At 32.5% G+C, this 27,765-nt stretch overlaps 1 protein-coding gene across 3 annotated transcripts in view; it reads right to left on the reverse strand.

Annotated features, from left to right (window-relative positions):
• Window positions 1-27,765, reverse strand: part of CSMD3 (CUB and Sushi multiple domains 3) — a gene marked incomplete at both ends in the record, with an annotated part of 1,157,568 nt that overhangs the window by 907,217 nt on the left and 222,586 nt on the right. For all 3 annotated transcript variants that reach the window (XM_081266797.1, XM_081266796.1, XM_081266795.1), the window contains one exon: window positions 3,395-3,589. In XM_081266797.1, the coding sequence (XP_081122923.1) occupies window positions 3,395-3,589 (195 nt within the window). The remainder of the gene's footprint in view (window positions 1-3,394; window positions 3,590-27,765) is intronic.

Consider the following 27,765-nt stretch of genomic DNA (forward strand, 5'->3'; position numbering starts at 1 on the left):
ACAAATACAAAAATCCTTGCATCATACCCTCTAGGTTGATGTGGCATTCATTTTTTTCTTAATTAAACTATCATTGTTAGGAAGTATCAAAAAAACACTAAAAGCAAAGGTTTCATCAAGGAGAGAGTCTATGTAAACTCCAGGGGAAGCAATAAGTAGATCATTACAGAGTTATCAGCCCCCTGCAAAGTTATAAATTAAAGAATCAGTATGCTATCAAGTGGCAAAGAGCAGAAAAGGGAAGGCATGAACTGAGTAGTCTCCTATCTTTCCCTTGAACTGAATGATGATGATACATACTGCAAATACTCTAGTCCTCCATTATTTAAGTTTTAATTAAAAAAAATGGTTAGTGAGAGATAAATTGCATCTTAGAAAATTAGATGATGTGCTCTATGAAGTATGACTTAGAATTTACCCTTAGTCAGTGAATATTAGTAACACATGAGAACTACTTTTGATACTGAAAAGAAAAAAATTGTACTTTCTACATGAATTATTGCCTCATTCAAATGTTCTTGCTCTATATAGTTTGTATTTTTAGCAATCCTCTGTGAAATCTTCTCTTAAAGTGTTATCCCTAGTTGAACTTCCATGCACTGAACTGGGAGATATTAATACCTTCCTTATCAAGGTGCCTCCTTCTTCATGGTGTCAAGATCCTGATACTAAAGCAGTGATCACACATTATTGTAATTACTTGATTACATTACAATCTGCCCCACTGGACAATGGGTTCTTAAAGGCAAAAATTGTTTCTTAATCAATCTTCTGATCCTCAGCACTTGAAATACTGCTTTTCACAGGGCAGGCCTTTAATGAATACACTTGAATGAGTAAATGCATTCATTAGTATTATTGCTGAGAAGAAGAAAAGGTGAGCTTGGCAGACTGGAATTAAACAGGCAGACTTTCCAAACACAGAGGGTGCCACTTTTTGGATAGATGAAAAACCACAGAGGTTAGAGTGAAAGTCAAAGGAAATAAGCCTGTAGGGACTTTAGAATGAGTAGTAGGGCAAATAGGATACACACTCTGGCAATAGAGTTTAACCCTGAAATAAATGTCAACTGCAACAAAATAGTTTTAAGTGTTGGCTCTAGGGTTAGATTTGGACAGAAAAATAGTTGAAATCACCCATTTCAAATTAGTTTTGATGGCTGTATATCCTCATTGGTAGGAGGATATTGAAATAGGTACTAAGGAAAAGTGGGAGATAGAGCTAGCATAAATAATAATTTATTTATTATTATTAAATAAATGAATATTTATTTATAAATAAATAATAATTTAGCATGTACCTAATTTGCTAGTACCTTGAACTCTGACAGTATTGTGGTTTAGTTATTTCTTCCTCTCTCTCTTCATTTCACTATAACTAAAAAAGTAGTTTCCAAGATAATGCAAATTTTTCTTTAATACTCTAGTCAGTAAGTTTAGAGTAAGGTCTTTCTGACAATGAGCATGATCATTTAAATTAAGATGGAGAAGGAGTTCCATAACATAGAATGCTTCTTGCTTTAAGTATCTTATGAAGTTTTAAAATATTTGGTTTTAAGTATTTTAACAAGATTTTTGAATTGGGATGATTTATTTTTTTAAAGCCTATATTTATTTTGGCTGATTCACATATAGAACTCTATTTCCTCTAATTATAATAAACTACATTTAAGAGTCACAAATTATTTTTTTATGAAGTGTCAAATTTAACATTGCTCAGGCCCTGGAATTAGAGAGAATGGTTTAAACATAGCCTCCCTACCACATTCTATTTACTCTTAGGAGAACTGCTTCATTCTTATATTTCTGCACATCTTGTGAGCAGAAATTCTAGCTATCATTTTGCTCTTCATATCAGACCGTTTTCAATGATGATTATGTAGAAAATAGCCTCCAACAATACAAATAAAGTTTGTACCATAGCAAGAAAAATTTTCTTATAAACTTGTAAGATGGAAATAGTTTTCTCTAGAAAAAGAGTTGGTGTGCTTGCTTTCTGTTATAAAAGATTCAGGTTCTTTACTTAGGGTTTATGTCCTATGATGTGTGTTTATGTGTATGCTGGTATCTCATATTCTTCATAACATTCTACGGGAATTAGGGCTTGAGGATCTTGTGTAAAATCTCTTTACATTGACTCTTAGTACTCCTGTAAATAAAAACCATACTTATTTCCTGACCTAAGAGTCTTGTGTCTTTTATCACCATTCACAAAACTATGGCAAAGAAACTTGTTAACTTTCAGATAGAGTAAACTCTGAGATTCTCATAGTTCTTAATATTTACTAGCTGAGTAATCTTGAGCAGTTATTTTTAAATATTTGGACTTCAATTTACTATTGTGAAATTTAAAGGGAATAATGCTTCTAAATTTCTTACCACGTATTGAGTATTCAAATAAATAATAGCTAATAGTAGAAATCATAGCAATTATACCTCCAGTAGCAGCAGCAGCAACAGCAATAATAATAGCAGGAAGATTAGAAGCAAAGCCACAAAGGGACCCAACATTGAAAGACCACTTATGACAAATGGAACAGGTTGGGATTCTTTTTTTTTTTTTTCATTGACAGAGTGAGATATATGAGACTCAAATTGTTGATTTGATTTGCCCGAGATAATTCACATGCTAACTGACAATGCTGGAATAGATGTTAACTGTGTTTGATTTCCTTGGGTTACTACTGCCATGAATTTGCAGTCACATGGATTTGCAGTAACTTAGATGTGTAATTGGACATTCCCACATTCACGTAGAGGTATTATGGAAATCTATGTTGAAATATAAATGAGAACAATTAGGAAAGAAAGCACAGAGAGAAAAATTGGTGATCTCCAACATTTCTGTGGGCATGATTTTTCTGTCTTAGCTAATGTTGAACATATTCTATTTTTCCAGGCTATGTATTTTGAATCTTTGTCCAAAATATCTTCTCATTATAATTTTTATACTTTCCCACAATACAAATACTCTTTATAGTATAATAATAATCTACACAACACTATTAATGTCACAAATTCTTAAACTGTTTTCTACCAGAAATATTTAAAGGTTTTAGAGATGTAGTCAATGTTTCTCAATGAAAGTAAAATAATTTCTTTGACAGCCCAATTACATTTCTAAACATAAGCTCTATATGATTTTCTATGTAAATATAAATATATATATATATATATATATATTTATGAGTAAACATAAAATATAGAGTCGTATTTTAATATCTTGTTTCAAAGTAATGTTGTCTTCTACTTCTGTCTTTAGTATTTTTCTATATTTGTCAAACAATATATGATATATATCACTTATACTCTATAGAAGCAAGCAAGAAACACGTTTTAAATATATATTATGTCAAACAAATGTATACTCAGAGTAAAAATATATAATTTTTACCTCTACATATGGGAACAGGAAAATCCCATGAGGCTGTATTAACTGAATTGGCTATGCAGGTGAGTTGAGGGTGGCCATCGAGGATATATCCAGTTACACAGCTGTAGCGGATCTTGTCGCCAACATCAAACCGTGTACCATACAATACACCTTTAGGTGGAACTCCAGGGTTTCCACAAGAGCTACTCTGCAATTCTGTAGAAAATAAGGAGAGGAGAATGTAGAGTTATTTTAATACATATTTTGGTGTGCTTAGATTTATAAAATACAGATATAAATACAGATATCCTTTTTACTTTAGAGAAGAGTCATGAAAATGTCTTCTATAATTGCATAAATATTATATGTAATTATTTGTGCTACCAAATTTTGTATATTTTAGATTATTTTGTCTTCATAACAATCTTTGAAGTCCATATTACCTATATTTTGCAGGTAAGAAAAATAATATCACTTATTTAGCCTTTCAAATTTACATTTTAATAGCAAAGTAACAAGCATATACATTTTCATTGATATGATCTCCAGTATTTTGATGCCTCTATTTAACCCCAAGCCATGAGTATTTATCCAGGAAAAATCCATGTTAAGTAAACACTTTTTTTTCATTTACACAGCAGAAAATAAACATTTTTTTTTTTATTTTAAATTGTTGGAATAGAATTCTAGCTCTATTATTTGTCTCCACCTGAATATACAATAGTTATACACAATATCATATACAATAGTATACTGTTGTGACATTTAAGTGGATCAGCATTTACTTACTGATTTTTTATTTATTTGTGGTTGTTTAAAAGTAAATAAGAATGTAAACATAAGAGGTCTTTAAAATCAATATTCATTTCAGAAAATAATCCAATTTTATTTTAACTTAATAGATAAATAAAAATAGCAGAACTTACAGAACAAAGGTTTGGGATAAATTACTTTTCCTTATATTGTATTCTAAATTTTCTGTTATATGACCACTATATGATATTACTTTTAGAATGTAAATAATAATCTATAAAAGACAAATTGATGGACTAAAAAAGTACATTCAGTTTGATTGGAGTCTATACTTCAGTTAACAGTATTAAATGTTAATTTCCTAGTTTTGATAATTGTTCTATGATTTCCTAAGCAGTTAATATTAAGGTAATCTAAGTGTATAGGATCTCTATGGGTTTTGTGAAATTAAAATCTGTTGTGATAGAAACATTGTGATGTAAAAGCAAAACACATTCCAATTCTGCCTTGATATTTATCCAATTTGTATAGTAAGACCCATGCAATGTCTTTGCTAAACCAAATGATTATAAACTGCTGTAATTTTGAAAGTATCAATGCCAGTATTAAGTAAAATATCAAAATACAAAATGATTCATAATATGTAGTTAGAAAATTACAAAAATAATAGATACTTAGCATAAGAATTGTACAGAAAGATACAATTTTTATCTCTATAATAAGCTTATCTATCTACAATAAGCTTATGGTGATTTCAGGAGGATTTTTTTTAACTCTCATTAATACTGGTTATAAACACTCCAATGCTAGTAAAAGAAAAAAATCACTGAGTAATTTTAAACACAAAGTCATTTATTTTTTGTATTTTTATTTTTGAAATTTTTATGTGGTGTTGAGGATCAAACCCAATGTCTCATGCTTGCTAGGCAAGCACTCTACCTCTGAGTCACTACCCCAGCCCCATGAAGTCATTTTTATTGATGAAAAGAATGTGCTGACAACAGGAGATCCATAGAACTTGAATGTATTTTAGAAGTAAAATATATTTTTAGTTTGAAGTTACATATTTTGGTTGCTCACATTTAGAAAAGTAAAGATTTTGACTGACATTTACTATCAATAGTTTCTATAAATAGAATATAATATCCTTAATATCATAAGCTACTATTTGAAAAATATTTAAAATGTAACCAAGAATATTTATTTGTAATATTTCATTTTACTATTATCCAAGACATAGTCTATATGTGTATTTTTAGTTAAACGTAAAACAAATTTATTGTCTGTGAATTTTAAGCAGCTCTTTAAATGCTTAAATTTGTGCAGTAGTTTGTTGAAATAGTTCATTTTTCTTTTAAAATGTGTTTGATGAATAGAGGAGATGTTTGCTGCAATAGATGGGCAAGTTAATAAGTTTTGATAAAATGAATAAGAATTTAGTTCTCTGAATATAGCAATAACAAAGGAAATACTTTTAATGAAACTACCACTTTTGGCCTTGTAATCAATCCACTCCTCTCCCTTCTACCCTCTAAAAAATAATTAAGGTCAAGACTTCAATTATCATAAAGTTATATATCTAGGAGAAAAGTAGTTTTCAAATTATTTCACAGGAAGCAGTTAGGTAAAAAAAGGGAAAAAGAAGAAAGCTCTAAATAGCTGTTATTCTCAGATTTGACTTTGATTTAAATGAATAAGTAAATGTTACCCAGAACAAAGTACCTAAAGCAAAAATGGAAAACATCAAGTGAAGCAGTGAATGAATAATAACAATGGATGGAATCTTAATAGATCACCTAATTTCCTGTCTTGTGGCTGAATTATTTCCAAACCCACAGAATGATAAAATTTAGGTTGTTTCAAAATGAAACTGAATATAATTCTAAAACATGTATGGTCCTCACCTTCAGGAAATTCCTGCTGTTGCTTGCCCTTGTTTATCACCTTCACAAATAAAGACATCTACCCATCATATCTGTCAACTGAATAACTCCTGAAGATAGTTCAGATGTTCCTCCAGGTTTTATACATCTTGATTCTGTAGCCATTGCTCATGGATTCTATTTTTTTGTCCTTTCTCAATCCTTTATTTTGGGACTTCTCTCTAAGCTGTCTGTGTCCATTTTAAGACTCAGAGCCAAAAAGGATGTGATATCAGCTGAAGAATTATATAACTTACCATCAAAAAATACTGTATTTCAATTAAACAGCACATTTTAGTTTTGATTTTTAAAATAAATAGTACTCCATACCGACCTGCAAAATCAAATTAACTTCTAAGTAATAATATTTTTAGAAACAGCTAGGTTACAATAACATTTAGACATTGTTTCTATGAGCCAACAAGATTTTGATTATCTGACCACATTCAAAAAGGAAAATATAAACTAATAATTAATATATTAATGTGTGTTTAAAATATTCACAAGTAGTGAATTTGTTTAAATATTATGAAATCACTTTTAAGGCGTGTAGAGATTTAAGGGAAAAAATGAAGAATTTCCATGGATATAATAAATGTATATGCAAGATATCTATATTGTGCTTATTATCTCATTTTTTTGGTGTGATGTAAATAGTTAAATCTAAAAGCAGACTTTCCAAATAGGCTCTGGTTATCACTTTCACCAGGAAAGGCCATCAATATATTGATAGAAATATTCAGATGACTAAAACAAAACAATTATAGAATCTGGAAAATTCTCCTATGATCCATCATATATGCTTATCTCCATTGTGTAAAAAGGGAAACTGAGACTTAGACTAAGTACCTTGTGCAGTTCCACAAAACTAGGAAACTCGGGGTTCAAGTCTAGGTTTCCAACTCTAAAGCCTTAACACATGTCAATATTATATGTTGTTTCTTAGGGAAAAAAATAATTCTTCAAGTGTTTATAAGTATCTATTTTGATAATGCTCTGAAAACATAGTCTTTTAAAAGATAGGTGTGGAACTGCCCTCTTGGGCTTTATAACCTGATGGCAACCAAAATAAATAAATTATTTTAAAATATTGGTTGTTATATGTGTGATAAAGGAAACCTACGAAAGTTACTAAAAAACCATATATTGGGAAAACTTAATTAATCTTAAACTGGAACTAGAAAGGATTTCCTGATAAAGTAAGGTTTAAATTGTGTTCTGAAATAGGATAAAAATGCTTTTAAACATCATCAAGCTAAGTGAAATAAGCCATACTCAGAAAATCCAGGTTAAGTTTTTTCTGTCATATGTGGAAACTATAACAAAATAAGGGGAAAAATAGCAGGGCATGGGGATCCCATGAAAATAGAAGGGAGATCAGTGGGATAGAGATAAGTGATACAGGGAGAGGGAGGAGAAAGGAGAAAAGTGAGGAACTGTGGAATGAAACTTACTAAATTATACTATGTACACATGTAAATATACCACAGTGAATTTCATCTTTATGTGTATCTATAAAGCACTAATTAAAAAAAAAACTGTAGATGAATAGAAGGAAGTCCAGTAGAATAGAGAAAGGGGGACAAGAGAAGGGAAAGAGGAAGTATTGGGGAATGAAGTAGAGTAAATTATATTCCATGCATATATGATCACCTCAAACCCAGTATTTTTGCTATAATGTACTAATAAAAGCATTTAAAAATTAAAATAACTATTAACTAGTATTTTCAAAATCAAATATATAAGAATCAAAATACTATAAAAATTACTAGATTTGGCAATAGAATGAATATATATTTTATGAACATCATAGGGTAGACTGGATTGGGAAAATATTTAAAAATGTTTTCTCATAGATAGGTTCATATAATGAATATATATACCTTGTATAGACTCCTGAATATAAAGTGGAACTATTTCTGTCATTAAAAGTTTGTTAGTGAGATTTTGTATGCTCTTCAGAATGGAATAATAAGAGTACATAATTGACTTCCATTGTAAATGTACATGTGAGCAGAGATTTTCATAAACATGCATGATATAAATATATATGCATATATGTATATATATTTGTATATATGTTTGCTCATTTGATACCAATTAAAACTTTAATGGGAAAATTGTGTTATTGAAGCACCAAAATTAATTTTTAAAAATATAAGTAGCTAAAATGATGTATATATATTATTTGGAATATCAACTGCATATGACTATTGATCTGAATACATAAAATAAGTTATATAAGTCATTTATATGTTTATATTTAAGCTGGGATTGCCTTAATACATAGCAAATATTATTACTTCAAATTGTAACTTTATTATTATTATTATAATCAATATTGTATTTGAGATACCTTAATTATCTATGATTACATTATGATCTATCATCATGTAGCAAATCTTCATTAAATGCTAATTACCAATATTAGTTTATTCTTGATGTCTTAAAATTAATGAAAACATAGTAATTTAGTCAATGGCAAAAGATTGCTTCTAAGTTACAAATAAAATTATAGGTCTAACCTCAATTTTTGGTAGAAGACTTGCATTATCAAATTCACAATAACTTCCCTCGAGGTGTCTCTGATATATTCATTTATTTGTTGATTAGTGTGTTAGATCAAGTACCATGCCAGGCAAACTAATTAACAAGCAATAAATTTTAGACATTGCAGCTAACAAAAACCAAATGAATTAATAATATTAAAAAGTTCACTAAATAATATAAATCCTGAGAATATACATAAAACACCATAGGAGAATAGAAATTTTATCTTGGGGAAATTGAATAAAACCCTGTCAATCAATTTAGAAAAAGATGAATAATTTATACTAGTAAACCTAATAAAATATCCTTGACTCCAAAGAAATAAAAAATAAAGCAAATCTTCATTTTGTTTGGAGTACATGGATAGTAGTGAAAGGCAAAATGTTTAGAAAATTATTGAGGAAAAAAAAACTGACCTTGAAAACTGGAGTGACAAATGGAAAGAAAGGATAAAGGACACCATGACTAAAATTGCATAATTATTCTGTCAAATAGATGAAGCATGATCCTGCTGAGATCAATTAACAATGCTCTAAAACATTGTAAAATTATATCTACTAAGGGAAGTAAAATCAAGTTGTTTGTACTTCTCAGAGAAAATTAATCTCAGAGTTTTATTTCCCAGATGATTAAAAATAATTTAGGAAAGCATAATATCAAACTGAAGTAAAATGTTTTGTACCTAGTACCTCTCAGCTTGAGACTTCAAAGCACTTAACAAACTAATACATTTTCCAACTTGTTAATGGAATACTGAACATTTCATTCACACAGGACATAAGCCCTGTAGTTTGAGAATTCACTTGGGGATTTGATTTGAGCAAATATTTTGTGAATATTTTGAATCACCTATGGCATTTATCATGCCTTTCTAGACTTTTCTTTCACTACATATAGCTGAATGAAATTTATTGATTTATTTATGTATGTCCTTTCTCACCAAGCTGATTATCTTGAGAACAGGGACTCTGATTCATCTCTGTTTATCAAGAATTTAGCAAACTGTATTCTTGGCAAACAAAAGAAGATTTTTAAGTTTGGTATCTCTTTTAATAGAAAAATATAAAATATCATCATACAGAGTTTTAGGAGTAAATGTTTAAATTAAAAAAAATAGTGGAGTACAAGGGGAAGCAAGAAATAGAGATGTAAAGCATATCATGAATTCAATATATGTCCTAATATTCACTGGATCCCATTGGCAACATGTGATTTTGTATGGGTGAAATTACATAGTTGTACATTCTGTGAAAATGCATTCACTTCTGTAAGCCATTCCTATCCATCAGTATAATTCATGAGCTTCTGGTAATGTTGGGACCTCACTAAAATGCTGTAGATGGAGCCAACATCAGGTCACATTTGCTGTTTTGAAAGTGATTGTGAAACTTTAAAAGGTAAGAGTTGCTAATCAAAAGGACAAAAATTTATTATTATCTTAATTAAAAGGAAGCCAGATAAAGTATTGGCTGCTAGAAAAGAAGTTAGAATAAACAAGAAACTAAGATATTCTGCCTGTAAGGAAAATAATTACTAAATTGATTTGGGAGCAAGGGGACAAACACTGACTAACATGTATTTCCAAAAATAGAAGAAAATTCTATTGTCACAATTGTTCTAAATTATACAAATAACACCAGGCATGGTGGCACATGGCTGTTGTAATCCCAGGGACTCAGAAAGGGGATGCTGAGATAGAAGGATTGTAATTTTGAGATCAGCCTTGGAAAGTTGGTGAGACCTTTAGCAATTTAGAGAGACCCTGCCTCAAAATAAATAATGAAAAGAGTAGAAGATGCATTTCAGTAGTAAAGTGCCCCTAGGTTCAAATCTCACTATCAAATAAATAAATAAATAAATTGGAAAAAAATATATTTATATTAAGATAAGTTTTGAGGTTTGCTAGATGTATTCAAAGTAAGAAAGAATGTAGTAGAGGAAGAGTTAGTACAAAGACAAACATATAAAGATGTTATCTAAGTCACATCTTACAGTTTTAATATGGAATATCTATAAATTAGGCCCACTGGCAACACAGAGGAACATTTTGAGACTCAGTTCAAGATTAATGGAAATCCTTTGCATGATATAAAAAGACTAATGGTTATTGATATGTTATTTTGATTTGTGAAGGGTAATTAATAATAAGCAGCAATTAATATTCTTTAAATCTCAAATTAATAAATGTCTTTTGGCAAAATAAATTTTATCAACTAAAATAAATGAATGGAAATTATATTATATTTTGTGCATCTATGTATTAAGAGAGTTGGTGGGGGGGGTCATGAAATATGAAAAAATTATGATTATTAGAACTCTACTACATCCAGTATAGGTACCAGAATATTATTGCAACAAAAGGAATAATAATATAGAAAGGAGGCCTTTTAGCAGCCATTCTCACTTCAATGTCTCTAAAAATGGAATAATGCTATATCTGGCATGGGATAGCATTTGATAGTTTGATTCAGATTAACAGAGAAATATAAAAAAAACTTCCTTTCCCTTGTGACAGAATTGGGACAAGTATCTGTATTAAAACTTTGGAATAAAAGTAATTTAATTCTTCAAGAAGATATGTTAAACTACTCATAGATAATTTACTGGATTATCTAATCATCAAATGTGATGAGTGAGAGATTCCACTGTATTTTGGCAATTAATCCATCACTGAATAATTATTGAAGCCTGAGGCATAAATGTCAAAGGGGTATAACAAAAATGACACCATTTATATCTTATTGAAACTTGTAACTTAGCTGGAATGTCAAGACATGCATAATATGACCTTCTAAAGGGTGAAAAATTGTTGTTTCATAAACTGAAATTTTTTAAAAATTGTTCTTTATACTGATAGAAAAGGAAGATTATTATATGAAATAAGTAGAATTTTAGTTGAAGAGGAATTAAAAGAAGAGTCAAATAGATCATACAAATATAGGAAGGAACATACAAGATATGGTCAAGGGTGATACAAAACATGTTGGCTTGAATAGCATAACATACGTATGAGGAGGTGCACAATGAACTTCAGAAAAGTATTGTTGGGTCACTCTTTGGAGAGATTTGAAAATACCTGTTTTAGGTGCTAGTGATGCTGCTTCAAGACCCCCAAATGAAACTGCTTAAATATGATAGCAATTATTTCTCTCTATGTGACTGCCTCTTTGGTCTAGTCAAGGAGAAATAAAACCATCAGGGACACATGTTTTTTCCATCTTGTGGTATCATCCCCCAGGGCATTGCCTTTGTCTGCAAGATAAATCTGGGTTGCTGCACATGTTGAATTCCAGGATACTAGGATTGAAAGTGGTGATGGTAGGAAGAAGAAAGCTTTCTTCCTTTCCCTTAACTGCTGACAAAACCTTCTGTCATTACTATATCCTACTCCAGTTCCGAGTTTTCTAGGATTTTTAGACATTAATGATGGTGTTTTTTTCATTAGGACCAAATATAATTCCTCATCAATTAAAGACCTGGTTGAGCAGAAAAAGAATGGTCACAGTATATAATCCCCACATCAAAAAAAAAAAGCAGGCGAACTTATTCCATAAGTACATCTGGTCATGGAAATGAATATATCCAGCTGGACAGAAGTTATGAAGACCCACTGCCAGTTCGCCTGCTTCCCGCAGACAAACAGCTATGACTCAGCACTAATCCATCTGGCTGAAACAACTGGTCAGCCCTTCTGATCCTACGGAGGTAAATGCCAACCGAGTCTTCATACGTAGTGGCCACAGGTTTGAAACAGGGCTTGGGAGAGACAGTAAGGACCCACCCGTTGCATTGGTCAGCCGGCAAAGGGAAACGAACTGTCGCCATTTGCAAGAGACACCACCATGGCAGAGGACTGACGTCACCAGACTGCGGCGGAGGAGATAACCTCATTGAAACCTGCGGCTACAGGTGTGTAATTCCCTAGCCTTCCCTCTCCACACATCGGGGAAACCTTAAGGGCCCCTCCCAGCTCTCCCGTAAGGGCCCCTCCCAGCTCTCCGGTGAGCACGATAACCAGACCCAGGGAATCAGAGGTGGCGCGGGACCCGCGGCGCTGAACTACGGCTCCCACCAGGGATGACTGCTGAGGTCTCTTGCACAAGCTACCGGGGGTGTGGCTACCGGAGGGCAAGTAAAATTCGCTGAGGATTCTCAGCCCCAAGCTCTACAAACTTAGGGTCTGAGGGAATGGCAAACTGGGAGACTGTGCCCAGTCGTTCATGAAAACAGGGCTCCCGGGAGCAGCAGACCTGGCGTGTACCCAGTATTGTGGTGAGCGGCACCCGTGAGCGGGGCCTGGGTAGAGTAAAAGTGGGAAGTGACTAGACACAAGAGGAGGCCCTAGGCACTCAGGATTGGAGACTCGCCCAGTCTGGAAGGAGCTGCTGCACAGTGATTGGTTCCGGCATATTGACAGGAGAAACTTGGCCTGGTGGGCACAGCGCCACCTACTGGAAGAGAAGTTAATCAAACTCTAAGACTGCATTTATTAGTTTTATTTTTTTCCTTTTATTCTTTTCTCTTTTTTTTTGATTTGGGATTTTCTTTCATTTTAATTTTTCTTTCTTGTTGTTTTCTTAATTTTTTTTTACAATTTTTTTAAATTTTTTTTCTTCTAATTTTAATTTTAATTTTTTTTATAAAATTTTTTTTCTTTTTTTATTTCCTATTTTTTTTCTTCTTTTGTCTTTTCATTTCTCTTATCCCCCCTTCCTTGAATTCTACCTGCTTACTCTCATTCTCTTTAGTGACTTCTTCCCTTCCCTTCTAATACCTTTCCTCCCAAGCATCAAATAAATTTATAGGAGTAAACAGTAACTCAGCAGTCAAACAGAACAAGAAGTAACATGAGCAGCTTCAAAAAGCAAGGAAGAAAAGGAGTACAAACAATGCAGGACAGCCTAAATATTCAGGAGGACCTAGAGTCATCAGAAAAATGGTCATATAAAGAACTCAAGGAACACCTTAGACAGATGGAATGGAACCTTAAAGAGGATACAAGACAGTAAATTCAAGCAGCGAAAGAACACATTGAGAATGAATTACATAAACAGATAAAAGAAGAAGTTAACCATCTTTATCAGGAGATAGAGATTATAAAAATTAATCAAACAATAATTCTAGAAATGAAGGAAACGATAAACCAAATTAAAAACACAATTGAGAGTATCACTAACAGAGTGGAGCAAGTAGAAGCCAGAACGTCAGATAATGAAGACAAAATATATCATCTTGAAAAGAGTCTAGCCAACTCAGAAAGGCTGGTAAAAAATCACGAGAAAAACATCCAAGAGTTATGGGATAACATAAAAAAACCAAACTTACGAGTCATCGGGATAGAAGAAGGTACAGAGATTCAAACAAAGGGAATGAGTAACCTGCTGGATGAAATAATTACAGAAAACTTTCCAGAAATAAAAAAGGAAACAGATATACAAATTGAAGATGCATACAGGACACTGAGCACACAAAATCACAGTAGACCAACGCCAAGACACATTGTTATGAAGATATCCAATATACAGAACAAAGAGAAAATATTAAAAGCTACAAGAGAAAGGAGACAGATTACATTCAGGGGTAAACCAATAAGGTTAACAACAGATTTTTCATCACAGACACTGAAAGCAAGAAGGTCATGGAACAATGTATTTCAAACACTGAAAGACAATGGATGCCAACCAAGAATTCTGTATCCAGCAAAATTAAGCTTCAGGTATGACAACGAAATAAAAATCTTTCATGATAAACAAAAGTTAAAAGAATTTGCAGCCAGAAAACCAGCATTGCAAAGCATTTTGAGCAAAACACTACACGAGGAAGAAATGAAAAACAATAACCAAAACCATCAGTGGGAAGTGCCTCAGTAAAGACAGAGGGCGAGGGGAAAGATAATCATGGAGAAACAAACTAAATTTTTTAAAAAAAGGATAAATAATCAAACATGGATGGAAGTACAAACCATATATCAATAGTAACTCTGAATGTTAATGGCTTAAACTCTCCAATAAAGCAACATAGGCTGGTATCATGGATTTAAAAAACAAATCCAACAATATGCTGCCTCCAGGAGACACATCTGATTGGAAAAGACATACACAGGCTGAAGGTGAAAGGATGGGAAAAAATATACCACACACACGGTCCTCGTAAGCAAGCAGGGGTGGCCATCCTCATATCGAATAAAATCGACTTCAAGACTAAGTTAATCAAAAGGGATAAAGAAGGACATTACATACTGTTAAAAGGAACCATTCACCAACAAGACATAACAATTATCAATATTTATGCACCAAATAATGGTGCTGCAACATTCATAAAACAAATTCTCCTCAAGTTCAAGAATCAAATAGACCACAACACAATAATTATGGGTGACTTCAACACACCTCTCTCACCATTGGACAGATCCTCCAAACAAATATCACAATCAATAACCTAGACTTAACTGACATATATAGAATATATCAACCATCATCAAATGGATATACTTTTTTCTCAGCAGCACATGGATCCTTCTCAAAAATAGACCATATATTATGCCATAGGGCAACCCTCAGTAAATATAAAGGGGTGGAGATAATACCATCCATTTTATCTCATCATAATGGAATGAAACTGGAAATCAATGATAAAAGAAGGAAGGAAAAATCCTACATCACATGGAAAATGAAAAATATGTTACTGAATGATCAATGGGTTACAGAAGACATAAAGGAGGAAATAAAAAAATTCTTAGAGATAAATGAAAATACAGACACAACATATCGGAATCTATGGGACACAATGAAAGCAGTTTTAAGAGGAAAATTCATTGCCTGGTGGTCATTTCTCAAAAAAAGAAAAAAACCAACAAATAAATGAGCTCACACTTCATCTCAAAGCCCTAGAAAAGGAAGAGCAAAACAACAGCAAATGTAGCAGAAGGCAAGAAATAATTAAAGTCAGAGTGGAAATCAATGAAATTGAAACAAAAGAAACTATTGAAAAAATTAACAAAACTAAAAGTTGGTTCTTCGAAAAAATAAATAAGATCGACAGACCTTTAGCCATGCTAACGAAGAGAAGAAGAGAGAGAACTCAAATTACTAACATACGGGATGAAAAAGGCAATATCACAACAGATGCTACAGAAATACAGAAGACAATTAGACATTTTTTTGAAAACCTATATTCCAATAAAATAGAAGATAGTGAAGACATCGATAAATTTCCTAAGTCATATGATTTGCCCAGACTGAGTCAGGAGGATACACACAATTTGAACAGACCAATATCAATGGATGAAATTGAAGAAGCCATGAAAAGACTACCAACCAAGAGAAGCCCAGGACCGGTTGGGTATACAGCGGAGTTTTACAAAACCTTTAAAGAAGAATTAATACCAATACTTTTCAAGTTTTTTCAGGAAATAGAAAAAGAGGGAGCTCTTCCAAATTCATTCTATGAGGCCAACAACACCCTGATTCCGAAACCAGACAAAGACACCTCAAAGAAAGAAAACTACAGACCAATATCTCTAATGAACCTAGATGCAAAAATCCTCAATAAAATTCTGGCAAATCGAATACAAAAACACATCAAAAAAATTGTGCACCATGATCAAGTAGGATTCATCCCTGGGATGCAAGGATGGTTCAATATACGGATCACTAAATGTTATTCACCACATCAATAGACTTAAAGATAAGAACCATATGATCATCTCGATAGACGCAGAGAAAGCATTCGACAAAGTACAGCATCCCTTTATGTTCAAAACATTAGAAAAACTAGGGATAACAGGAACTTACCTTGACATTGTAAAAGCTATCTATGCTAAGCCTCAGGCTAGCATCATTCTGAATGGACAAAAGTTAAAGGCACTCCCTCTAAAATCCGGAACAAGACAGGGATGCCCTCTATCACCACTTCTATTCAATATAGTTCTCGAAACACTGGCCAGAGCAATTAGACAGACGAAAGAAATTAAAGGCATAAAAATTGGAAAAGAAGAACTTAAATTATCACTATTTGCAGATGACATGATTCTATACCTAGAAGACCCAAAAGGGTCTACAAAAAAACTACTAGAACTAGTAAATGAATTCAGCAAAGTGGCAGGATATAAAATCAACACACATAAATCAAAGGCATTTCTGTATATCAGCGACAAAACTTCTGAAACGGAAATGAGGAAAGATACTCCATTCACAATATCCTCAAAAAAAAATAAAATACTTGGGAATCAACCTAACAAAAGAGGTGAAAGACCTATACAATGAAAACTACAGAACCCTTAAGAGACAAGAAGAAGAAGATCTTAGAAGATGGAAAAATATACCCTGTTCATGGATAGGCAGAACTAACATTATCAAAATGACGATATTACCAAAAGTTCTATATAGGTTTAATGCAATGCCAATCAAAATCCCAACGGCATTTCTTGTAGAAATAGATAAAGCAATCATGAAATTCATATGGAAAAATAAAAGACCCAGAATAGCAAAAGCAATTCTAAGCAGGAAGTGTGAATCAGGCGGTATAGGGATACCAGATTTCAAACTATATTACAGAGCAATAGTGACAAAAACAGCATAGTACTGGTACCAAAACAGGCGGGTGGACCAATGGTATAGAATAGAGGACACAGAGACTAATCCACAAAGTTACAACTATCTTATATTTGATAAAGGGGCTAAAAGCATGCAATGGAGGAAGGATAGCATCTTCAACAAATGGTGTTGGGAAAACTGGAAATCCATATGCAACAAAATGAAACTGAATCCCTTTCTCTCGCCATGCACAAAAGTTAACTCAAAATGGATCAAGGAGCTTGATATCAAATCAGAGACTCTGCGTCTGATAGAAGAAAAAGTTGGCTCTGATCTACATATTGTGGGGTCGGGCTCCAAATTCCTTAATAGGACACCCATAGCACAAGAGTTAATAACAAGAATCAACAAATGGGACTTAATTAAACTTAAAAGTTTTTTTCTCAGCTAGAGAAACAATAAGAGAGGTAAATAGGGAGCCTACATCCTGGGAACAAATTTTTACTCCTCACACTTCAGATAGAGCCCTAATATCCAGAGTATACAAAGAACTCAAAAAATTAGACAATAAGATAACAAATAACCCAATCAACAAATGGGCCAAGGATCTGAACAGACACTTCTCAGAGGAGGATATACAATCAATCAACAAGTACATGAAAAAATGCTCACCATCTCTAGCAGTCAGAGAAATGCAAATCAATACCACCCTAAGATACCATCTCACTCCAGTAAGATTGGCAGCCACTATGAAGTCAAACAACAACAAGTGCTGGCGAGGATGTGGAGAAAAGGGTACACTTGTACATTGCTGGTGGGACTGCAAATTGGTGCGGCCAATTTGGAAAGCAGTTTGGAGATTCCTGGGAAAGATGGGAATGGAACCACCATTTGACCCTGCTATTGCCCTTCTCAGACTATTCCCTGAAGACCTTAAAAGAGCATACTACAGGGATACCGCCACATCGATGTTCATAGCAGCACAATTCACAATTGCTAGACTGTGGAACCAACCCAGATGCCCTTCAATAGATGAATGGATAAAAAAAATGTGGCATCTATACACAATGGAGTACTATGCAGCACTAAAAAATGACAAAATCATGGAATTTGCAGGGAAATGGATGGCACTAGAGCAGATTATGCTTAGTGAAGCTAGCCAATCCCTGAAAAACAAATACCAAATGTCTTCTTTGATATAATGAGAGCAACTAAGAACAGAACAGGGAGAAAGAGCAGGAAGAAAAGATTAACATTAAACAGAGACATGAGATGGGAGGGAAAGGGAGAGAAAAGGGAAATTGCATGGAAATGAAGGGAGACCCTCATTGCTATACAAAATTACATATAAGAGGTTGTGAGGGGAATGGGAAAATAAACAAGGAGAGAAATGAATTACAGTAGATGGGGTAGAGAGAAAAGATGGGAGGGGAGAGGAGGGGGGATAGTAGGGGATAGGAAAGGTAGCAGAATACAACAATTACTAATAGGGCATTATGTAAAATTGTGGATGTGTAACCGATGTGATTCTGCAATCTGCATTTGGGGTAAAATTGGGGGTTCATAACCCACTTCAATCTAATGTATGAAATATGACTGGTCAATAGCTTTGTAATGTTGTGAACAACCAATAAAAAAAAAATTTATGTAAAGGAAAAAAAAAAAAAAAGAAGACCCACTGCCATGGCAGATTCTGGTTCTGTCTCCTATGATGTGTATCCTGCACTTCCTTTTTTTGAATCATTCTTCTTTTTCCACCTTCTTAGTGGCACAATGTGAAGTGTGTGTGGGAAGAAGACTATCCTTGGGAGTGTACCTTTGTACATTGCTACTGCATATTTGGTGTTCAAAATTGCCTCAGGGTTGAACAATCAAATAACTTTACAGGATAAATCATAGAATTTATTTGGCTAAAATTTCTTTCAATAACTTTTTAGAAATTCATTTATTTTCTCCTAATTATTTTCATGTTCCAATGAACACTTATGTGGACCCCTAAATTGCTCTAATCATGACTCATTTTCATTTTAATTGGGACTACCTTAAGCTGATCTAAAACAACAAGTTTATTCAAGAATGCAACATTTAAAAAAAATCTGATCTTTAGCCCCCTGTTACATTTCATCCTTGGATTAAGAAATTTAATATAAGATTTTGTAAACTATTACTATCCCTTCCTGTATAGAAGCAGTTGACTTTTTCAACCTATAAGTAACCATAATGTTAGAGTCTATTTTCTTCACTCTTTCCTTGAAAATAGCAAATTTATTTCTGATCTTTTCTCTTTGTTGTAATACCTGCCTAGATACAGACAGTATACTTTACCACAGTCTTTTTTTTTTTATTGATTATTTATCGCATTACATAGTTCATGATATATCATCTTTCATACATTAGCCTCAAATTGTGCTTTGAACTCCCATTTTCACCCCAAATACAGATTGCAGAATCACATCTGTTACATATTCGCATTTTTACATAATGGCATATTAGTGACTGTTGTATTCTGCTACCTTTCCTATCCCCTACTATCCCCCCTCCCCTCCCCTCCCCTCCCATCTTCCCTCTCTACCTCCCCTGCTGTTGTTCAATTCTCTCCCTTTTTTTTTCCCCTCCCCCTTGCCCCTCATAACCTCTTATAATTTTATGTATCCTTGAAGGTCTCCTACCATTTCCATATGCTTTCCCTTCTCTCTCCGTTTCTCTCCCCCCATTCGTCTTTGTTTACTGTAGTCTTTTCCTCATGCTCTTTCTTCCTGTTCTGTTCTTAGTTTTTCTCTTTATATCAAAGCAGACATTTGGCATTTGTTTTTTAGGGCTTGGCTAGCTTCGCTTAGCATAATCTGCTCTAATGCCATCCATTTCCCCGCAAATTCTATGATTTTGTCATTTCTTAGTGCTGCATAATACTCCATTGTGTATAGATGCCACATTTTTTTTATCCATTCATCAATTGAAGGGCATCTAGGTTGGTTCCACAGTCTAGCTATTGTGAATTGTGCCGCTATAATCATTGATGCAGCCGTATCCCTATAGTGCGCTCTTTTAAGGTCCTCAGGGAATAGTCCGAGAAGTGCGATAGCTGGGTCAAATGGTGGTTCCATTCCCAGCTTTCCCAGGAATCTCCATACTGCTTTCCAAATTGGCCTCACCATTTTGCAGTCCCACCAGCAGTGTACAAGTGTACCCTTTTCCCCACATCCCCGCCAACACTTGTTGTTGTTTGACTTCATAATGGCTGCCAATCTTACTGGAGTGAGATGGTATCTTAGGGTGGTTTTGATTTGCATTTCTCTGATTGGTAGAGATGGTGAGCAAGTTTTTTCTCAGCAAGAGAAACAATAAAAGAGGTAAATAGAGAGCCTACATCCTGGGAACAAATCTTTACCCCCCACACCTCCGATAGAGCCCTAATATCCAGAATGTACAAAGAACTCAAAAAATTTAACAATAAGATAACAAATAACCCAATTAACAAATGGGCCAAGGACCTCAACAGACACTTCTCAGAGGAGGACATACAATCAATTACCACAGTCTTTTTAACCTCATTCTTTAGAGCCAAAGCCTCAGTGATCTGCCCTCCACATTGTCATAAGTAATTAGTTCACCACTTGCTATAACACGCCAGAGTCACTAGCTGCCCAACTCATAATATCTGTTTCCTTGCTACTATTCCTAATTACAAAACAGTGACACACATTTTAGATTTTTATTTTAACACATCATTTCCAGTACAAATATTTCATCATTGCCATAAGAAAAGAAACACTTTTTAAAAATAATTGAATTTAATATTGTTTCTAGGAACAGGCTGTAGGCTAGACATTTTGAATTAGCCCTGTAAGAATACTACTACCCTGAGTCTACCAATGCAATTTATCAAGAGTTGGCCAACTGTTCATCCTCAACATCTAAACAACAGGAAGTAATTAGAGAAAAATCACCTGAAGTTACAATTCAAGGATTATAAAGAGCATAATTTACTCACATGTTTTATTTCAAATATTCACTGCCACCTAATATGTTAAATGTATTCTTATTTCACAGGTTTTCTTTCACCATTCATGAAATTCCTTACATTTCTTCTTTGCATACACAGATAGTTCTGTTCTTCAAGATTTAAAACAAACCTTTCCAAGTTCTTCATCTCATGGTTAAAGAATTAGCTTCATTTAAAGAATTTTGGTGAGACAGGAAAATATGAAAAGGCCTAAATTATTATGAATCCCTTTGGGAATTAAATCCCTTTGAGGAAAAAGTGAAACAAAAATCCCTTTTCTATGGTGCTGGGGCTGTGGCTCAGCAGTAGTGCACTTGCCTGGCATGTGTGAGGCACTGGGTTCAATTCTCAGCACCACATATAAATACATAAACAAAATAAAGCTCTATCAACAAATAAAAAAAAACTTTTCTAAATTCCATATCCAAAGCAAAGTGCAATGTATGGTATCCCTGTGGGTGCAATGGTGGTGGGAAAGTGGAAACCAGAGCCATGAGTTTCCTGGATGACGGGAAGAAAAATCAATCTTGAGGATTTTACTCTTACAGAGTAATGTTCATCCTTTTCTCCCTACATAGGCAACTCTTAAAGTGTGGAAGAAAACTAAAATAAAATAAAAGGGCTTGTTCCAGTTGGTTTACATTTTGCAGTTGAACTTATCATTAGACAATGTCATGTGGTAGAATAAGTTCCATTAATGAAATCAAATAAACCTGGCTTTGAATCCTGTATCTGCCATTTACTAGTATATGCCCAATGAGGCTTTTAATACTTCACTTTCTTTTTTGGTATCACCCACATTACTAAGATTTACATTACTAAGATGTATTTAGGTTACTTAGGCAAATTGATAGGAGCTCACTATGATTTTGAATATGTTGTGAGTTTCTTGATATCACCACATTCTAATATTCATTTAATGGTCGTTTGTTTCAGCCTGAAAAGATGGTTATTTGCGCATGAACTCATTTTCCTTACAAAATATGTATTTATGAGGCTTGAGTTTATTGCGTATGTCTGATTTCATTCCATTCAAACCACATCACATTTAACAATGGCAAAGGTTTCCCAATGATGCATTTACACTGTTATGCAGTTCATTTATCTTCACTGAGATCTTAACATTTAAACTGTATTTTGCCTTTTTAAGCATTGACACCTACTAATCATGCTAACTAGTTTTGTTGCTGGTTATAGTTCATGGTATAGTACAATAAGAATTGCTTTACCAGAGCTTTGAAAAACTAATTGAAACCAATTATGACAATTATCTCTCTGTTCAATTGCTTGCACTAGACTTTTCCCTCGTTTTATACTGTCACACTGCATACAATTTTCCCTGATGTGACCTACCCAATTGCATTTCAGGTTTTATTCAGTGAGCAAGCATATTTCTGATTAAAATTAATAGGGGCTATGCATGGATTGAGTGAGGACTGGAGTTATTAGGATTGTAATATGAATATAAGAGAGAATTAAGTATCATTGGACCTTCTTATTTTAATTAAGTACCCAAACACTCTTAATCAAGCATATAATTAAATTTAAGAGGAAGTGTATTGTGTGCTAATTGTCATTGATTATTAATAATATGCTTATTTATGCATGCAAACTCTATAATGGCATATATCTCCAAACTGTTTCTGAATGACAATAACTTAATTCTGCATAATGAAACTATTAATGAAATGTAATATTATAAGAAATGTCAGACTAGAAAATAGCTCAGACCTCAGAACTCCTCTTCCCTAATTTTTCTTTTTTAAAAAAATCAGAACAAGTTATATATATTAACTCCTGCAAAAGAACATCATTAGTTATATTCTGCTTCTTTTTATTTTATTTCTGAGATTATATATATATATATATATATATATATATATATATATATATATATCTGTATATATATGATTGTATGTATATATATTCATATATATATGATTGTATGTATGTATGTGTGTGTATATATATATATATATATATATATATATATATATATATATATATGAAATATACAAAGGGAATATAGAGAATTCATGTACACCAAAATCTTAAAGATTGGGAATATAGAGAATTCATGTACACCAAAATTATGACCAATTCAATTGCTTTATCAACAAAAATAAGATTAGTTCTTTTATTTTGCCATTTTAAACATTTAAAAATTATTTTTACTCTGTGTTATAAATTTATGTTTTTCTTTAATTTATTCATTTATTTAATATTATTTAATAGTCACTTGTTTATTAAGCATCTATATCATGTCCCAAATGGCCTAGGCACTGGAGATACAAGAGGGAACAATATACACATCCCTTTCCTCATGGAATTTGTGAACTAAATTTGTGAACTAATTTGTGAACTAAATTTGTGAACTAATATTTACCATATTATTAGATGATAATAACCACTAAAAAGAAATATTAAGAAAGAAAGGGGAGGGGTTGGGGTTGTGGCTCAGTGGTAGATTGCTTGCCTAGTATATGTAAGGCACTGGGTTCAATTCTCAGCACCACATTAAATAAATAAATAAATGAACAAAAGGTATTGTGTAAAAAAAAAAAAAAAGGAAGGAAGGGGAATGGAAGATTTGATAAAGCATTCTGGGAGGGGGGGGACTGCAACTATAAAGACCTTCAAATGTAGAATGCTTAGTGTTTGTGGAAAAGTAAAAATCAACTTTAGATCAAGAGGACTGACTGCAGGAAGCTGGGCAGGGATTAGGTCAGAAGTTAAAAAAGAGCCAGATGAAAGTCATTTAAGTGTTTTTTCACCTTGTTCATTTAATGTTTACTCCTGTCTCTCAAAAAATACATTGCTATAATAATTTCTTTGCCTTTGTTTTGGCATGTTAATTTACTCTTTCTTTCACCACACCAAATATACCCTTCTTTACATAGTTAGCCCTTAATTGTGGTTGAAATATTTTCCATTATCACTGTACCTATGTAAATACTATTAGCAAAGCTATATATTATGTATGATTATTTTTCTTTTCTAAATAAGTCTTTGTTTTCTCTGTAGTTAGTAATTTCCTCTTTTATTTTTCATTTATTTCATGTTGAGTAAAAATTCAACTGCAAACTCAGTTAACTGTCTGAATATATCCTCAGTACAGTTAGATTTATCAGGGACTCAACTTCGATTCCTAGAAAAAAAATTCAGAATATTTTAATCTTGACTAGTTGATATCTATTTTATGGTGCTACTGTTAAGAATTTGTCTGGATATTCCATTAAACTTCTTAGTTGGATCCTTTCTTTCTTTTATCCCATAATATGAAAAACACCAGTATCTTTTTAAGAGTATTAAAGAGAAATAATTCATGCCTGTGCATGTCTTCATATATTCTTAAACTCCATAATTGTTTTTATATGTATAGAATTCTAATATAGAAACCATTGATATTAGGATTTAAAAAGCAAGCTTTGTGCCAGTGTTGATTTTTGAAAGATAATATTTTATTTTAGATTCAGTTTATAACTTTATGTATCTTTATAATTTAACTATATTTATAATATACTAAATTTTATTTATTTTAATAAATATTAATAATTTCTTTAAAAGAGCAACGTTGGCCCTGAGCCTTGCCTAGCAAATTCTAAGGTGAATGGCTTTCACTGGACACAATTAGATTAGACCCTGTTAGATTTATATAGATAAATCATAATGGTATATATTTATGTGTATGATGTGATGTTTTGATAAATTTATAAAATGTGGCATTATTAAATCAAGCTAATTAATATATTTGTCACTTTGCTTACCTATCTTCTTTATAGTAAGACAATTTAAATTTACTTTTGGTTATTTTAAAATGCACAATACATTATTGTTGATAAACTATAGTCACCCTACTGTACAGTAGATCTCAAACTTAATTCTATTTTCTATCTTCTTTCTGGAAGTTTTCTTCAGTGTCATCTTTAAGTCCCTCGGTTGAGTGTTTCATATACATTTATTTTTTAATTTCAAATAATATACTTGTACTTTTTCTATACTATCATGTTCTTGTTTTATATCTTTAGATATATAGAATGGTCATCATAGATTTTGTTCATTTGTTTGCTTCTTCCTATTTGAGGTTTGCTATAGTCTATTTGAGGTTTGCTATAGTCCCTATTATATCTAAATTATTCTACTTGTTTCGGACTTTAGCCTCAATGCCAGAGAACTTCTTCAGCAGTCAGGTGATATATTCTATTTACAAGTATAGTAATTAACTAAAAAGCTGAATAGATGCTCTGAGTACTTAGGTGGATTTTAATACATTCACCCTTCACCATAGTGTAATTGTCTAGATTGCTTCTTTGAGGGACTCATTATAACAACATGTCTTTTCTATTGATTTGCTTACATTCTGTAAAAGAATTTTCAATTACCACCTTGGAGAGTACAAAACTAGATGACAGCTTTCTGTGAGAAAAATTGTGAATAACTTTTGTGTTAAACACATCAATATTTTGTTATAGTTTTTTTTTTCTAACAGATACTTAATCCATCTAATTGTCATATTAAAACAATATTGAACATTGTTTTAAATGGTATCTGAGAGCTACCATCCAAGGCTGTTTTACTCCCTTCAGAGAATAAATCCCCAACATTCTGCTTGAATAGAGAAAGGGGATTTGCCTAGTTATTGAAGTTTTGTTCTGTTATTGCTTCTTAATTGGATTTTCAAGCAACTCTTCCTGTTTATTTTTGTTTGTTTGTTTGTTTATTTATTTATTTATTTATTTATTTATTTATTTATTTATACTAGGGATTGAACCCAGGGGTATTTAACCACTGAGCCACATACCTAGCCATTTATTATTATTATTATTATTATTATTATTATTATTATTATTATTAAAGAGACAGGTTCTCTCAAAATTGTTCAGGATATCACTACATTGCTGAGGTTGGCTTTGAACTTTCAACATCCTGCCTCAGCCTCCACAGCTGCTGGGATTAAAATATGTGTCACCACACCCAGCCAGTCTTCCTCTTTTAAGCATGAACTTCCCTGTCTATTGCAAAACTTCCTGGTGCCACCCATTCATGGGTGTTATGGGAATGCAGAGTTATAAATTGGATTACTTCTTGGTTACCCCTTAGTGACTAAACATTCAATCTTCTGGTGAATTCTAGTCTCTTACCACTATTTATCTGATTACTTGTTCCTACAGTCTTGTTTGGTCTCTCGAATTATGTCTATCTTTATGAGATGGTGCTATTTAAAAATCTCTTTTTAGGCTGGGGATGTAGACTACAGACAGAGTGCTGGCCTCACTCATGTAAAGGCCTGGGTATAATCCCCAGCACTGCAAAAAAATAAAATAAAATAAAAAGTATTTAATCTTTTATTTTCATATGGAATTCCATACCTATCACACGATCATTGGAAATTGATTAGATGAACTGTAAAATGGACACAATTTATTAAGCATATTGTAAATTAAGTTACAAAGGAATAATGATCTTAAGCCCATCAGAATTGTTTCTTGTATTTTAAAAATATGTAATGACGTTCATAATTATGAATCTTTATAATATGTGTAATTTTCTAGAGAATTTGGAGTTACTAACTTAGCAAATATGTTTCATCTGCCTGCATATGACTCATTTTGATTAAATTAATCTGCATTTACATTCTGTTTCACTTTATGAGTTCAAACAGCATAAGCAACATTAAAATTAAAAGATTGGATATCTGTTGGTTTTCATATATTAAGGAACAAGAAAATTTCATTGAATCAAGAACCAATTGTCTTTGTAGAAAAAAGCTATACCAAAAAATCTTAGTATTTAAAACTTCTTTGTAGCCTCATAGGGCAAATTGTTTAACATAATAAAATAGAAAAGGGTACTGCCATAGTATCCTTGAATTATATTCAGTCATTCTATTATTATTGTGGATAATCTGTACAATGAAATTTGTAAGTTATGTTATTGTAACATTTAATTAAATGTTTCAATAAATGATATTGACTATGCAATCAATTATTATTGTTCCTCTTGTTAATATAGCACACTTCTGAATGAACAGATTTTATTCAGCCAACATGTAAATGAAGTTTAAAAAAGAACAGAAGGGTAAGAAGGGTGGATACCCAGAGCAGAGAGGATTTTTCAGGTAGTAAAATAATCTAATTATTCAACACTTACATTTATCAAAACCCATAGAATGTACAAAATCAAGAATGAACTCTAATGTAAACTATGGACTTTGTGTGATATGCATATGTCAATGTAGGTTCATTGATGATAATAAATGTATACTCTGATAGAAGATGTTGATAGTGCAGGAGGCAGAGAAGGCTAAGAGTGTGTGTGATGAGGAATAAAATAGATGGTAATTTTCTGTACTTGCCATTCAGTTTTATTGTGAACCTAAAACTGCTCTAGAAACTAAAGTGTTAAAAATTTTTAAAATGAAACAAAAACATGATAGTTCATATTGATGCCATAAATTTCAATAGCCCTTTTTAATCTTAACCCTGCTATAATTTCTACAGTGGTTTATAAATAACTTGCAATCAAGTGTCTTGGACTTTCTTTTAAATGAGCAGAAAAAAATATATGTATTATAAAATAGTTTTCATTAGATTCTATGTATATTATAGGTTATGAAACCTTCCTCTTCAA

This window comes from Spermophilus citellus, assembly GCF_964194105.1.
Source record: "Spermophilus citellus genome assembly, chromosome: 14".
Lineage (NCBI taxonomy): Eukaryota > Metazoa > Chordata > Mammalia > Rodentia > Sciuridae > Spermophilus > Spermophilus citellus.